This window comes from Fringilla coelebs, assembly GCF_963513975.1.
Source record: "Fringilla coelebs genome assembly, chromosome: 25".
Classification (NCBI taxonomy): Eukaryota; Metazoa; Chordata; class Aves; order Passeriformes; family Fringillidae; genus Fringilla; species Fringilla coelebs.
The window spans coordinates 6998366-7013100 of NC_140051.1; the positions used below are offsets into that span (position 1 = coordinate 6998366).

At 48.2% G+C, this 14735-nt stretch overlaps 1 protein-coding gene across 1 annotated transcript in view; it reads right to left on the reverse strand.

The window, feature by feature from the left end:
- The window catches only part of ARHGAP32 (Rho GTPase activating protein 32), a gene marked incomplete at both ends in the record, with an annotated part of 143236 nt that overhangs the window by 12831 nt on the left and 115670 nt on the right, over window positions 1–14735 (reverse strand). The window contains 3 exons of the mRNA XM_084221634.1: window positions 1186–1268; window positions 1899–2043; window positions 4816–4918. Coding sequence (XP_084077760.1) covers window positions 1186–1268; window positions 1899–2043; window positions 4816–4918 — 331 coding nt within the window. The remainder of the gene's footprint in view (window positions 1–1185; window positions 1269–1898; window positions 2044–4815; window positions 4919–14735) is intronic.

Below are 14735 nucleotides of genomic sequence, written 5' to 3' on the forward strand. Positions count from 1 at the left end.
TGTTCCATCAACTATCCAACCTTCTTTGAAGAGCAAGTAACACAGTTGTAGTGTATAACACATCAGTTAAATCCCAGTTAACTTTTGTAATTAGTTATTTATACCACTCATTGCAGCATTGCAATTGTCCAGCTAATTACCACACATCACAGTAACTGAAAATTAAACATTTATTGGTAGAAATGACTATAAATAGTTATCAATAGCTGTCCTCATGTGTTACACCTGATCCCTTAGACCAGAATTCTGACTTCACCTGTAGATAAACATACATTAACATACAACAGTAATCAATTGATGATTGTAACGAAGTATTCTAATTAGGCATCAATAGCCAAATACTGCCTGCACTCACCCCAAAGGGTCACCTAAACCACTGGCACACATCAGGGGAGCTGGCTCAGCCAATTAAAATAGTTACCTATCTGTAAACAAGTTCCACCATAGGCTGTCATTAGCTATTTCTAGCAATTACAATTACACTTAGTCAGTGCTACATACCAGGCATCACTAGTTATCACTATGAAAGTCTCATTAACATAGAGTATTCTATATAGTTATTAAAGCCAATCACCAATACCAGTTTGTCCAATCTTTTCACCATACCCTGCCATAAATTTTAATACTGAAGACTGTTAAAATGTTGCTGTTCTTAGTCAAGACTCATTGACTAAGCACAATTTCTTATTACTACTAATTAGCTTGAATATAGTATTTTAATTGGTGATTTTTAAACACCATCTTATGTTACCCTAATATACTACACTAATAAAATTAACTACATCAGTTATTCTCAGAGCACTGTTGTTATTTGCTATTATTGCAGGGAGGGGCAAACTGGAGACAAAATACAGTAGAGCAAGTTTGGCTGAAGGCCTGAGCAATCTTTTGGCTATATTTCACTTTTTTTTTAAGTGCTCTTAGTACTGGTATTATGCCCGCCCCACAATAAAACTGTTTCCTCACTCTGACATAAAAAGCTCCTATTTCCCTCCTAGATGGAGTTTCCAAGGACCTGAAGTAAGACCATGTTTAGTGGACGGTGTTTTGCAAAATATAAACCAACTTTCTACAGCCATAACCATTTCAATATGCAGAGGCACAGTGTGGCTGTCTTGAGAGGGAAACTGGAATTACAGAATTCCTCTCACAAAATGCCCACAACACCCCAAAGGCTGCACTCACCTGTAGTGGGGAGGGGGCAGCTGCTGGATCACATCATGGATCTTAACCAGCCTTTCCTCATCTGTAGCAGCAGAAACAGCATCCTGGAATAAGGCAGGAAAGGATTTAGCTGCAAATAAATCCCCAGTGTGCCAGCCTTGGCAGTGAGGTGGGTTTTGTTGCTCTTCTCCCCCTTGGGTAAGGGGGCCTGTCTTGGGGACAGAGCATGGATCATGTAAGGAAGGGCAAGTAAGTCATGACCTGGGGCATGTTAATGGCACAGAGAAATCCTGCAGAAGACATTCAGCTCAGAGCAGCATTTGGTTCCAGTCCCATTCCTGGGAAATGGCAAATGAGAGGGGAATTCCTGCAAAGGATGGGAGTTGTGCCAGGAACCATCTGCTGTGGCCCCACAAGTGGAACCAACACAGCGTGGCACAGGGAACAAAGGCACCTCTGAGTGACCTAAAGGGGACACAGAAAAGGCCCCTCAGACCCCGGGGCACTGCCAACCCCTTCTGGAGGGGCAGGGTGGAATCAGGAGTGTGGGCAGCACAGTATCAGGCTGGCCATTTTGGTGACACACCCTTCTGATGGCTCTAAAAACCCCAACTGAGGCAGAGCAGACAGAGAGGGAAGTGTGTGGAAGGCAGGTCCAGCTTCCAGGGTTTCTCTGCTCCACCAGCTGAAGGCCCACTGAAGGGGGAAGTGTCCCACATTTGTCTCACACTCACAGAGAACTTCTCGTAGAGCTGGTAGGTGAGCAGGGGGTTGGGGAGCTCTCGGAAGTACAGCTTGCACAGGGAGCCCACACAGTGGATGTCCTGGATGTAAATGTCCTTGGTCAGGTCAGGAATCTGCTCGGAGTCAAACTCATGGCTGGCAATGAGAACAGAGAAATGGGTAAAGGGCTTTGAGGAGGAGGAATGAAATCAAACCCAGAACAAATTACAGCAAAGCTTTCCTGATTTACAGGAAAAAATAAACACTTAGTCACCAAAACCACATGACCCATGACTGTGGGGCAGCCAGTGGGGATATTTTTCTAAAAAGAGACTTTTCCTTTCTCTAATAAAGCATTTTCAGTTAACTTTACAACCAACTGGCTGCAATCCCTTTTGCTGCATCAGGGCTTTTCGCAAAGTCTCCAGAGAACATCTTCCACGACCACAAGTTTAACTCCCAAGGGCTGTGACTGGGATTGCCCAAAGGAACGATGAAAGCTGCTGTCCCTCTGCATTTCAAAGGCCTGGAAATGGCAATGATGAAGTCCTGCCAGCAGCACTTCCATCAGCAGCACATGGAAACCAGTGAGTGCAGGAATTCCTGGGGGATGAGCTGGTGAGCTGAGGCTGCCTCTGCTACAGGGAGAAGACAGCCAGGAACCACAGAAGAAAACCCCATAGCATTCCCTTGGTTTTCAGAGAGAGAAAAAACCCCAATCATCAATGTTTATGAAATAAAAGCTGAGCTCAGAAGGCTGAGGGCTGGCTTGCTGCTGGCATATATGCTGGGAAGTGCTGTTTCCAATTAGCAGGACACTGCAGGGTGATGAGAGCTGTGAGCCAGGCTCTGGGAGCTGGAGAACCTTGGGGTCCCTGCCAGAATCTCTAGGCTGATCACAGCCATGGGGACTCATCCTGCTAGCGCTGCAACCACAGTGAGTGGGCTGGGTGAAGTGGCCCATCCCTGTTCCTGTCCTGACCCCCAACCCAAAGCTGGCAGGTTGTGCCCAGAGGGTCACACAACCCCTGAGCTCACCCTGCCTGAGGAGCAGAACATGCCCAGGGCTCCAGGTGCGCTTTTAGCGGAGCCCTCCTGGAATCAGGATGAACTCCTTCTATCCCTGGACATGGACACTGCTCATGGGAAGCCTTTCACTCCTGCCAGACAAGGGGCAGGATAGTCCCCACCTTCTCAGGGTGAACAGCCTATCCCTTCCTCACCCTGAAGACAGCAGAGGAGGAAAGGAAGCAGTTTTCCACAGGCATTTTCTGACTCACTCCTTGCTCACATCTGGGACAGAAACTCAGTTCCTGCACTTGGCTCTACAGAAAAGCCCAGGAAGGCACCAGACCACCCCACACAAAAATACTCAGCCCTGGCTCAAACTCCCTGGCCATATCCTGCCCTACTCCAGTGGTTTTTCCTAGGAATAAAGCTCACACTCTGTCAAATGTACCCTTGCAGAAGTGAATATGGAGGGAAGAGAGGAATGCCTCACCACATTCAATCCTCCTCCTCTCTGCACTGGCTGTTTCAAGAGCTACATGTTATTCCTTCTGACCCAAAGGAAGATTTTGTTCAGTGAAGAACAACTCCACAGCTTCTCAAAAAGAGCCAGGATACCAGGATACAGGGATCAACACCCCAAATCAACAGTGGCTGTTTGCCCACCTGCCAAATAAAGGCAGCTACTGCCCTACTGAAGAGCCAACATCTGTCCCATGGAAATCTCCACATGGAATAAATTCTCTAACCTTCTCTCCAACCAAAAAGCCCTTTAAATCCAGGAGATCCAGTTCTTCTATAAAAAACCTAAGCACAGTGATTCATTTATAAGGATACTGCAGCCCCAGCTTTGGAATGAGCCTAATGCCCTGTTTATACAGCTGGGAACTGCAGCAAGATGTGTCTTACGTTCATCAAACACTCAAAATCTGTAGGGATTTACATGAACAGGACAGCGTCACTAAGTTATGCCATGTACTCCCCTCCTTTTGTCTTTGGAACATCTCAGAAACCTGGAAAACAGGCTGTCACTTCATTCTCTGCACTACAACAGGGAATGATGCCATTACAATTTTAGAAAACCATTTTTAAAGCACCTTTGATACACAGTGAAGGAGAAAATGGTCTTGGCAACACAAAAGGAAAAAAACGGACTAGGGCAGAGATTAGATGGATGGTCCAGTACAAGGCAAAATGGGGAATAAAGGGATATAACTGAAGCAATGGCAAATGTTTTATTCAGTCACAGCTCCAGAGCTCCAGTCAGAGCCTTTGGATCCTGCATATCAAAACCTTGGGACCAGATTTTTAAAATGGGACTTGCTGGGATAAGAAACAGGATTAATCTGAACCAGAACAAACCCATCCATCCAAGGGTTTGAACAGGCACTGCACCAGCTCAAACCTACCCACTGAACTGGGGAACAGCTGGTACAAAAAAGATACTCTGCCCATGGCAAACAGCCCTGTGCTGCCTTGGCCAGGCCGTGGGCCCAGGAGCAGTGCTGGTGAGTCCTGTCCACTCAGCACGTCAGTGCTCCACACCAGAACATTCTAAACCAAACGACAGGAAGACAACAGCGTCATGAAAGAAGAAAGGAAGTTTGCTGTGGTGAGAACAGCTCTCAACCAGAACACACTCCTGGCCCTTCCCTGTGCAGCACAGCAATGCCCCTCACCAGACTTGAGCACGCATCCTTTGCACATTCCCAATTAACTGCTGGTAAGCCAGGAGCCCAAGGCAGCAGGGAGAAACATCTGCTGCTCCAAAGGGCTCCTGGAGAGAGAAAGAACAGAAATGGAACATGCCAGCACAGTGACACCAGGATCCTGATACTTTATCCTGAAGGAAAGCTTCCTGCAGGACGGATGTGCAGAGGAAGGCCAGGCTGTGCCCTGCCCCCCCGGGCAGGCCCTTACCGGAGTTTCTGGATGTTGGAGGCGATCCCGGAGAGCCGGTAGATCCCATCCACAATGCCGTGCTTCTCGATGAACTCCGTGCAGCTCTTGAGGACCTGGGGCACTGAACAACAGCAGCCATGGTTAGTACACACCTACTTCAAGCTGTGCTCTTGGCAGCTGCCATAAACTGCTCCCACCTGGGCCCTGGCTTTCTCCTCCTTAGGGGAGAAAGACTGTAGGAAATTTAACTCCAGCCGTCAGTGTGGAAACTGGTCAGAGGTGTTCCTGCTTTTACAAGGGAATGCCAGAATATGAATCAGGTCAAAAAAAAGCCAGTTCTGGTCAGATACAGTGAAGGTTCCATGGCAACTCCCATGGGAACTGTGGTGTGAAATCCCATTCCAGAAGAGCTGGAATAAATACTATCTTTCAAATCTATACAGAATTAACCTATCCTGTTTGCTTTAAGGAAATATAAACATCAGGGAGATGCTACTTTTGGCGGCACAGACAGGAGAGCTTTTACAACTGATAATTTAATCCCAAATGTCTGCCAGAGCATGGCTGGATATGGCGAGCTTCACAGCATCCCACACTCACAGAAAATGCAGACAGAGCGGGGCATGACAAAATGGAAAAATCAGCCCAGGGGATATAATTAGGTGTCAAGTTAATATTGCAGTCGCTTCACCACCCCATTCCTTCCAGCTGGCTTCCCAGGCTCATGCACATCCAGTGCTGGAGCTCTGTGTCTATCCATGTAAGCTTGAGGAGGAGCAAATCACTGGATTTACAAAAGGCACTAAAACTGCCCCGAACACAGAGAGAAAACCAGGATCAAGCTCCTGTGAGCCTCAGCAAACCTTCATGGAAAAAGCTGGGATCCCGTGGATCCCCCTGCCAGCCAGCTTTTTGCAGCAGCTCCTCAGCTGATCTCAGTGTGTTCTTTAGATGCCAGGTCTGATCAGCATGCCACGTGACACCAATGCCGAGCAGGTCATGTGGCAAATCCCCTTACACCACAGCAAATGCCATCTGCCAGGCAGCGTGCTCCCAAGTGCTGCTGCACTTGGATGCTCCGTGCTCCCCCCAGCCTCCACAAGGCTGCTTCCCCGGCCTGCAGCAAACCCTCACAGCTGGAGGAAAGGCTCATTTCAGAGGCCTCCCTGGAAATCAGCAGGTGTATCCAGGATAAGGGGCATGTCTACTGCACTCTGGAGCACAGGACACAGTGAAAGCTGTAAATCCTGCAGCACGTCAGCCACAGGCTCAGCGGGAGCAGATTAGACCCTGCACCTGGGATGCTCCAAGGCACCTAGAGACAGCCAGAACTGAGCCAGCCAGGCTCCAGTGTTACGTTCCCAGGGACGCACAGCACCTCTCACCTGAGCAGGGCAGACTTTGAGGCAAGCAGAGTGCTTGTACATTAAGCCAAGAGCCTTGGGAACCAAGTGCTACTTTTTGGGGAACAAAAACCAGTAGAGGTGAAGCCTTGTGCTACTTCAGCATCAGGGAGTTCCAAGGAGGACCACAGCTAATGGCTTCAGGAACCAACAGACACATTCTGAACCTGGGAAAGGCAACAGGTTCTCACTGAACACACACCCAGGCCACGCTGGGGACACATCCATCAGTCACCCACAAGGACAGATCCGAGCAGAGCGGGTGGAAGACGAGGCCTGAAATTCTCATAGTGTCTCAAAAATACTTTTGGACGACACCACTTAAGCCTTTATTCAAAAAGATTCAACACCTCTTGAAGGAGGAAGTTTTTAAGGCTGTAAGTGGACAGGGAAGGAGTTCTATCCTACTCAAACAGTGAACAGAAAGGGCTGAAGTGTGCCTTGTATGGCACTATGGCACTGGGAGATGAGTGGGGCCCAGGTGTGACCTGTGCAGGGCAGCAGAGGTGGCACAGCTCCATCCTGTGCAGCAAAGAACAAGGACAAGGCTCTGTGTGCTGACACAACCAGTGGTGTTTGTCCCCTGTGGGAGAAGAAACCCCAGACTGCCAGACAGACCTGAACCAAGACCCTGTGGGATGTCCCTGTGTGTCTGTCCCACAACCACCCCTCACAATGGGCCAGAGGTCACAGATCTCACCAGTGACCTGCACAGGGCTCAGCCCCCATCAGCAGCATTTCCTGCATGCAAGAGTCCCAGAGGACTGGGCAAAGGAGTTTTCCCAAGCTTGGAAATGCTGTGACAAGATCTGCTAAAGCTGCAAATCCCAAAGACCTTAATGATCCATAATGCAACCACAGGATGGGTCCCCTGGAATCAGTAGAGCCTTCTAAATAAGTAAATCGAGATGCAAATAAATAAAAAGGCAAATAAATCAAGAAGCAAACACACCAAGAGGCAGATAAATAAACAGCACTTGCCCTGCCTGCCCCATTCCCAGCAGGAAACCTGGAGTGACGGTGGAGCAGGGCAGGGGAGCCAAAGGGAAGGCAGGGCTGCAGCACCAGTGCTCTGCCTCAAGTTCTCTTTTGTCATGGAAGGGCCTGGGCACAGTGAGAGTAATTAACATACTCTGAAAAGATCCCGGCAGGCTTGTTCCACGCATCTCCTCATCTGGTTACCAGGACGATCTGTTCTTTAAGCTAAATATACCATACCAGCACCACAGATATTTTGGGGGAATTCTGCAGGGTTGGAGAAGGGACTGAAATTCAAGCAGGGCTAAAATTGTACCTGAGGGGCCTTTGCTGGAATGGTGACTTCATTTTTCAGATTTCGGAACAAAGATGACCCCTGGCCATTGGGTGTGTGCTTAACCTCCCTCTGCCCTTTGAATCCCCAGCCCTTTAATACCCATTTTAGAGATATACATCCACACACGGAGGGAACAGTGACTGATCCCCCAGAAGCAAAAAGCAGGATGACAGCACAAGCCAAGACTTAACTTTGCAAATGTCAAGTGTGCCCAGACCAACATCTACAGCAGCTTTTGACACTATGGCTTTTTCAGGTACCATGTCCATCTGCTGCAGAAATCTCTCCCCTGCAGGTAAACTTCTCAGTTCAGGAACTGATTTTGGCTTCTGGATCCCAAACCACAACCCACATTTGAACCAGACAGGTACCTCAGCCTCATCTCAGCAGGGAACTAAAGGAGATTTCCTCTCACAGGATGCACCAGCAGCAACACTAAAGTTCTACTAATGGCAGTTAATTACTGTGGTTTCCTTCAACTACAACAGCCAGACCCCATGACACACCTGGTTTGCATTAAGAGCCATAAAGGCCCACCTGGGTCAGCACCTCGCTCCTGGCAATGCCCAGGAGCTTTGGGAAAGGCAGGAGGAGGGAACAAGTGACACTCAGTGCATTCCTGCAGCCCCATCCAGGGAATTGGGTCAGGGGACCTCTGAGCCCAGAACTGGTGCCTGGGTTATCCAGCTGAGCACACAGCCCTTCCGAGTGCCCCATTCCCAGGCAAGTGACAAAAATCACTGATCCTCAGTGGCATTTTAGTCCTTTTCTGAGCCATGGGGTCTTCAGCCAGTGACTCCAGAAAACCTCCCAGCAGTGCAGTCACTGCCTCAGCTGCAGGCAGCTAAAATGCACTGCCAGGTACTGCCTGGGAACGCCCAGCTCTGCATGGACACTGCACACGCCTCCCTCTGAAACAATCACCCCTCCCTCCTTCCCTCCAGCATCTCCAACATCAGGTGCTTCCAGGAGACAAAGTGCAAAGGGCTGGAAATGTGGATGCCTCACCAATGGGGACCCCAGAACATTTCATCATCACAGCAGCCAAAGGAATTACTTCAAGTCCTTCCAGAGCATCTCTCAGCTGCTTTGAAAGGTTTATTGCATCTCTGAGGGCTCGTTAACTGCTTAATTCTCTGCCATTAAGAGGAAGCAGAAGTTCTATGGTCTTCATTCTGAAAAACATTTCGATTCATCCTCACATGAGACATATTTCCTTTCTTATCATCTTGATGGGTGGGTTTTTCTTCTTTAATATTTTGTAATGTTCCCTCCCTGGGCTTTGAGAGGCTTGTTTGTGTTGTGTTTTATTTTATTTTATTAGCACATTACTGGAACCAGAAGTGTTTGTTCAGCCTAGGGCATGAGGCCTCCCACCAAGCCCCCCTCTGGCACTGGCATCTTCCCAAAATACAGCCATGGGGTGCAGGTCCCACAGGCCAGGCCTTGGGGCTGGACAATGGCCCAGAGCACCTGGGCCGCTGCTCCTCACTGAATTCCACACATAGCAAACCCACAAGGGAGCTCAGCCTCCAGGAGCATGGAAAACAGACTGCCCAAGCTCTGCCTCAGCAGAGGTGACAGCCAGCATGCAGCAGACTTGGCATGCACATTGAAAATCCAGACCTGAGTAACAGAAGGTTAAAGGCTGTTTTGAGCCACCAGGATAGAAACTGGAACAATCAGCACTCAGATAAAATGCAGGTGGAGAAGCTCACCCCTGGCTGTCCAGGCTGCTTTTGGGAAGAGCTGGGAAGGACAGGCAGGGGAAAAGCCAACAGAGGACATACACCAAGCACAGCACAAACGGTGCCACTGCAGCAGGATGAACCCCTTTCTTGGAATTCTGAGCCTGGCCAAGACTGACAACTTCCAAATATCTGGAATTAGCCACATAAATCCCAAATCCCTTGCCATTAATGATGGATTATGTAAAAACCTAACAGGGAATATCCCCTCTTCAAGAAATACAGTTGCTTTTACTCCAATAATTTCCTACTTTAACTCAATTTTAGAACCATTAAGGTTCTAAAGATCATCAAGGCCATTTTCCAAAAAACTGTCCAAATACTTCCTTAAAAAAAAAAAAAAAACCCTGTAATATATCAGCCTGTGACTTTTAAACTTCTCATCTCTGAAGTTCTTCCCTCCACCTTAGTTACACAAAGGTGTGAAGCAGCAGAGGAGAGGGATCAAGGATTTTCTCTTTATTGTTGCATGAGGAACTGTGTATCATAGAATACTGTACCTGCACATGCCATTCCACAGGCACACCAACCCCACGGGCCTCTGCACAGTCAGAAAAACATCCAACTTTAAAAGACCCTCTTCTCAGGACTCTTGTCTCACTTTCGTCTCATTCTTAAATCTCTGTCCTCATGTTTGAACAACCAAGAGAAATACAAGAGCAACCAGACACTTTCCTTCCTTTGCAAGATGCTCAAGGCCATGTTGGATGGGGCTTGGAGCAACCTGGTCTAGTGGAAGGACTCCTTGCCTGTGGCAGCAGGTGTGACTGGGTGGGATTTGAGGTCCCTTCCAACCCAAACCAGTCTGGGATTCCATGATTCTTCAACTCCCTGCCCCTCATTTCCAGGCTGTGAGCCACACTGGCATTATCCACACTGGTGATGAGTCGTGTAAAGTCCAAGGTGCCCCAGTTCCTGGTGCCAGGCACACAGTTCTCACCTGGAGTGGGACTTTTGCACTTGGGAGAGTGCAGCCACAGCAGAGCAGAGCACAACCCCTGAGCCTGATCCCTGACCCAGGCAGGGCTCACAGAGGGAGCAGCACTGGACTCTGCTTCCTCAGCCTGGAATTCTTTTATGGCAACTCAGCCAGGACTGTGGAAAGCAAAGTGCAAAGTTCAGGCCTGGGGAACAGAAATCCCCCTGGGCTGCACCAGGCAGGGCAGCTCACTAGCCACGTCTGTCAGGTCCTGGCAGATGAGCAACATTCCCCTGCCTGTGCCAGGACAGCCTGGAATCTGAGGACTGCTCCCTGCCCACTATCCATGATGGAGATGTACAGCCAATCCCTATCCCAGGCTGGGAGATGAGTGGGGCCCAGGCTGTACCCACCCATTTCCCAGGGCTCGGGTTTAATTTGGTTTTAATACAAAATATCACAGAATCATTAAGGCTGAAAAAGCCTCTAACATTGAGTCCAACTGTTCTCCCAGCCCTGCCATGGCTGAACCATGTCCCCAAGTGCCACAACTCCACAGCTTTTAAATCCCTAGGCAGCCTAAGCAGTTCCAATGCTTGACAGCTCCTTCAGTGAAGGAATTTTTCCTAATATCCAACAAGACACAGCTAAGACTCAGATTTGGCCAGTCTGCTTTTTTGTTTAGACCAACTACACTCCCTCCAATACATTGAGAGGGGGGCAAGTTCTCCCTGTGCTAAGAGGAGCAGGATAAGAGCACAAGCAATTCCTTCCTGTACTGACTGTGACATTTTTCCTCATGTTTGTTCCCCACACAGCTGTAGTGTTTCGAAATGCAAATTAATTTTCAACTCCCAGCTGTACTCAGGGTCACTCAAGCACAAAGAATCTTCTCCTCGCAGCTGCAGGCAGGGCAAGGAAGAAGGGGAGAGACAAACTGGGTCTTTTTAACAGCAAAGGCTTGTGCTCCCTGCCCAGCAACTCCAAGGATGTCCCCTCAAACAAGGGATTCTCCACAGGGATCCCATGTACCCCCCCTTTGTAATGCTGACCCCATACCCAATAATCTCAAGTTCCAGCAATTCAGAGGGCAGATGGTGAAGCAACAAGTGCCTGTTGTGGCTGGAAATTTGCCCAAAATAACTCAAAACTATTGGCCTTGAAAGTATCAACTTGTGTCCAGTTAGTTTGTGAAGCAGGGAACACATCTGCAGCAAGGGCAGTTCTCTACTCATCTTCAATTTGGGTCAACTGTTCCCTTTTTTCCCCAGGCTGCTGGATCTGCCTTTGATGTCACACAGAGACACTCACTGCCACACCCAGGGGGACTTCAGGCACCTAAAACACTCTTCACAAAACACAGTTCAACATCAGAAATGTTCAGATTTGGGATGCAAACCCAACCCAAGGAACACAAAAAATGCAGGGGGAACACACAGGTGAATTTTCTTAATTTCTACAGACATTCACAACTGGTGTCACATGCCAACCTGTGCTGGGACTTGGATAAATACTATTTGATATTTATATCCCACTCCTAATCTCCCAAGTACCTCCTGGGTATTAGGAATTTACTTTGTGGCACCTTGGGGGCAGACACGGGTTATTAGTTTGATTGTAGAAGCCTGGAGATGGAATGGGAGATAACAAACAAGTTCCCCAAGGCCAAAAACTTGTGGCAGGAACAGGTCTGAGTTCCCAGTTCAGGGCCAGAGCTCTGAGTGCAGCTGTCACCATTTACTGCCCGAGCCCTTTGGAGATCGATTTTGAATTAAAAAATTACTATAAATCAGGAAATACCAAAAGGAAACTGGTTTTGGCATGTTTGAGGCTGCCCAGTTTCAATATACTGCCAATTCAATTAAAAAAGGGACAGTCAGGATGGCAGGGTGGAGGGAAGGGGATGGCTAAGATTACCTGGGAGCCCAGAGGTTGTACAGCCACAGATGTCCCACACAATTCCTGCCCCAGAATGTAATTTTAAGACATTTTCCCCCTCATTTACACCGTGTGTGCACAGGGCTGTGCACAACAAGGGCTCAGGTGCAAGTGAGAATGCTGAGACAGGCCAGTGTTCCTCCAGTGTGTGACAGAAAACTGTTTATAGATACACAAATGCTACTGAGGGAGGCAGAGCAGGAGGATTGCCAGTGTCCTCTGTTAGGTGGCCTTGTCAGGAAACAAGATCCACCCCTGATTTGTAAAGTGCAGCTCTATATATAAACAACCAAGCCCAGGTATCCAGGAGAGCATTACAGAAATTACTGGATGAGTAAGGATGCCTTGTTTTTCCTGCTCAATGGAGAAGTTAGGATCCCCTTTTAAAAAAACACCTGGAACAGGGTAGACAAGGTGAATCACGTCCAGATATCCCCACCTGCAAGCATAACAAGCATAAAGGAGGCAGGGACTTTAAGGGACTTGCCAAAATCACACAAGAAATGTCTCAGCAGAAAAGAGAATTGCAAACAAAAACTTCAGAACTCTGTGTTGTGTCCTAATCACAAACTGCTTCAGGCATATAAATGCTTAAAAATAGAGACAGAAGGAAAATTGGGATAGCAGGATGCCAGAGCTGAACCTGCTTGAAGGTTTGAAACTCTTCAGTTCACATCCAAACTTGTCAGCTTGGATACTCTGAAAATACCTACTGAAAGCACAAAAATACCCCAGGGGTTCATTACCAGAGTGAGCACATCTAACACACCCCCAGCCTCATGCAGAACCAACATTCCCTCCCATGCTGGAATGGCTGTGGCCCATGTCACCGTTCTGAGGGAAATGTCACATGCATGTCACACAACACCAACACTTCAATAAACCTTTGTACAGGAACAAGTTGTTACTGCCTAAACAAACAGCCATTGATGTGGCTGCAAGCATTCAAGGCATAACAATTCCAAACATACCTGGGAATCACAGGCCAGGCTGCTGAGCTGCCACAGAACTCCAGGGAGCTGCAGGTAAAAACTGAGGAGCTATTTCACATGGAAGCTCTGCAAATATTCCAAAGGCTTTCTGAAGAGAAAACCTTGGAGCAAAGCCATCACGAGCAGGGATTGCACCTGGGGCATCAGAACACTGAATCCCAGACAGGTTTGGGTTGAAAGGGACCTTAAAGCTCCCTCAGTCCTACCCCTGCCATGGACAGGGCAGAACAGGGAATGGGAACTGGTTACATTTACTCTCTTGGAGTTGAAAGAACAAGAAAAACTGAAATTATTTAATCTGTAAGATTCCGCTGTCCTGAATTCCCAATCAAGGCTTCCTTCAGGATGGCAAAGATTCCAAGCCAGCCAGGCAGCCTTTTATTGTAATTATAATTCTGAGCTGGTAAAAGGGGCTCCTCAAATAAATACCAGGAGCCAAAGGGGTGACACAGATTGCCAAATCTGTGCTTGAGCTAAGGGGAACCAGGCTTCCAGAGATCACAGCCAAGAGGCTGCCAAGATCTCATTCCTTGTGTTTCTCTGTTCTGGTAATAGTTCCCTCTATACCCAACTCTGCCATAAATTACTGTCAGAGGCAAATACATTACCCAGCAGCAGGGTGGGGGTGGCTCCAAGGGATGGATAACTCCAGAGGACCCCAAACAAGCCATGATGTCAGCAGGAGCCCCAAGGTGCTGCTATGGACCTTTCTGAAGAGCACCTGAACCAGTACAGGAGAATGAAACCATCCCTGGCAAACACTTGCTGCTCCTGTGCAGTACACAAAGGGATGCAGACACCCTGCTATTTCCTGCTATTCTCTTCCATTTTATTTTTTATTTAATTCTACCCACCTGTCCAAATTAGATCTGAATAAATGTGGAGAGCTGGAAGAACAGGAAAGACACAGAGCAAGATCAGGTGAGTTAGTGAACTTTGTCTCTTGTAGGCACTTACATCATCAGCAGAAGTCAATGCCTTGCTGACCACACAGCACGGGCATTTTATAACAATTAAAAAATCATGCATAGATCCTTCACTATAGGAGACTTTTCAACTAACAGTTCCATTTGTGAGTGTATATTTTCCAGTGATGGAAGCCGATGATGTATGAATGTCAAACGCATAAAGAGGTACAAAAAAAGCCTCGTGCCATTAGCCTACAAAATCACCTGTGGACACAGCTGGTTGTACGATGGATTATCTCTGGAGGTGGATCTGTGACACCACCTCACTGGGGGACCCCAGGGCTGGCTTGTGCTTCAGTCCAATTGCTAAGGGAGAAAGGATCATTTCCAACAAGTGACAGGAACACTTCAGGCTTGGAAGAACAAATGGTGTCCCTGTGCTCTGCAGTACAGTCAGCCCCAGCATGTGAGCCCAGCAGTATTTGAATAAAAAGTACATAGTAAACTCCTCATGTGCAGCAGCTCAGGAGTCTCTCACTCGCAGAACAGCAAAGTGGCTTTCCCCTGGTGGATGCAGACCCTTTCTGCTGCGTCCTGACCCCCTTCAGCCTGTGCTGACCCTTCCTGCCGGGTGCTGGCCCACCCTGGCCTGTGCTGACCCTTCCTGCTGGGTGCTGGCCCACCCTGGCCTGTGCTGACCCTTCCTGCTGGGTGC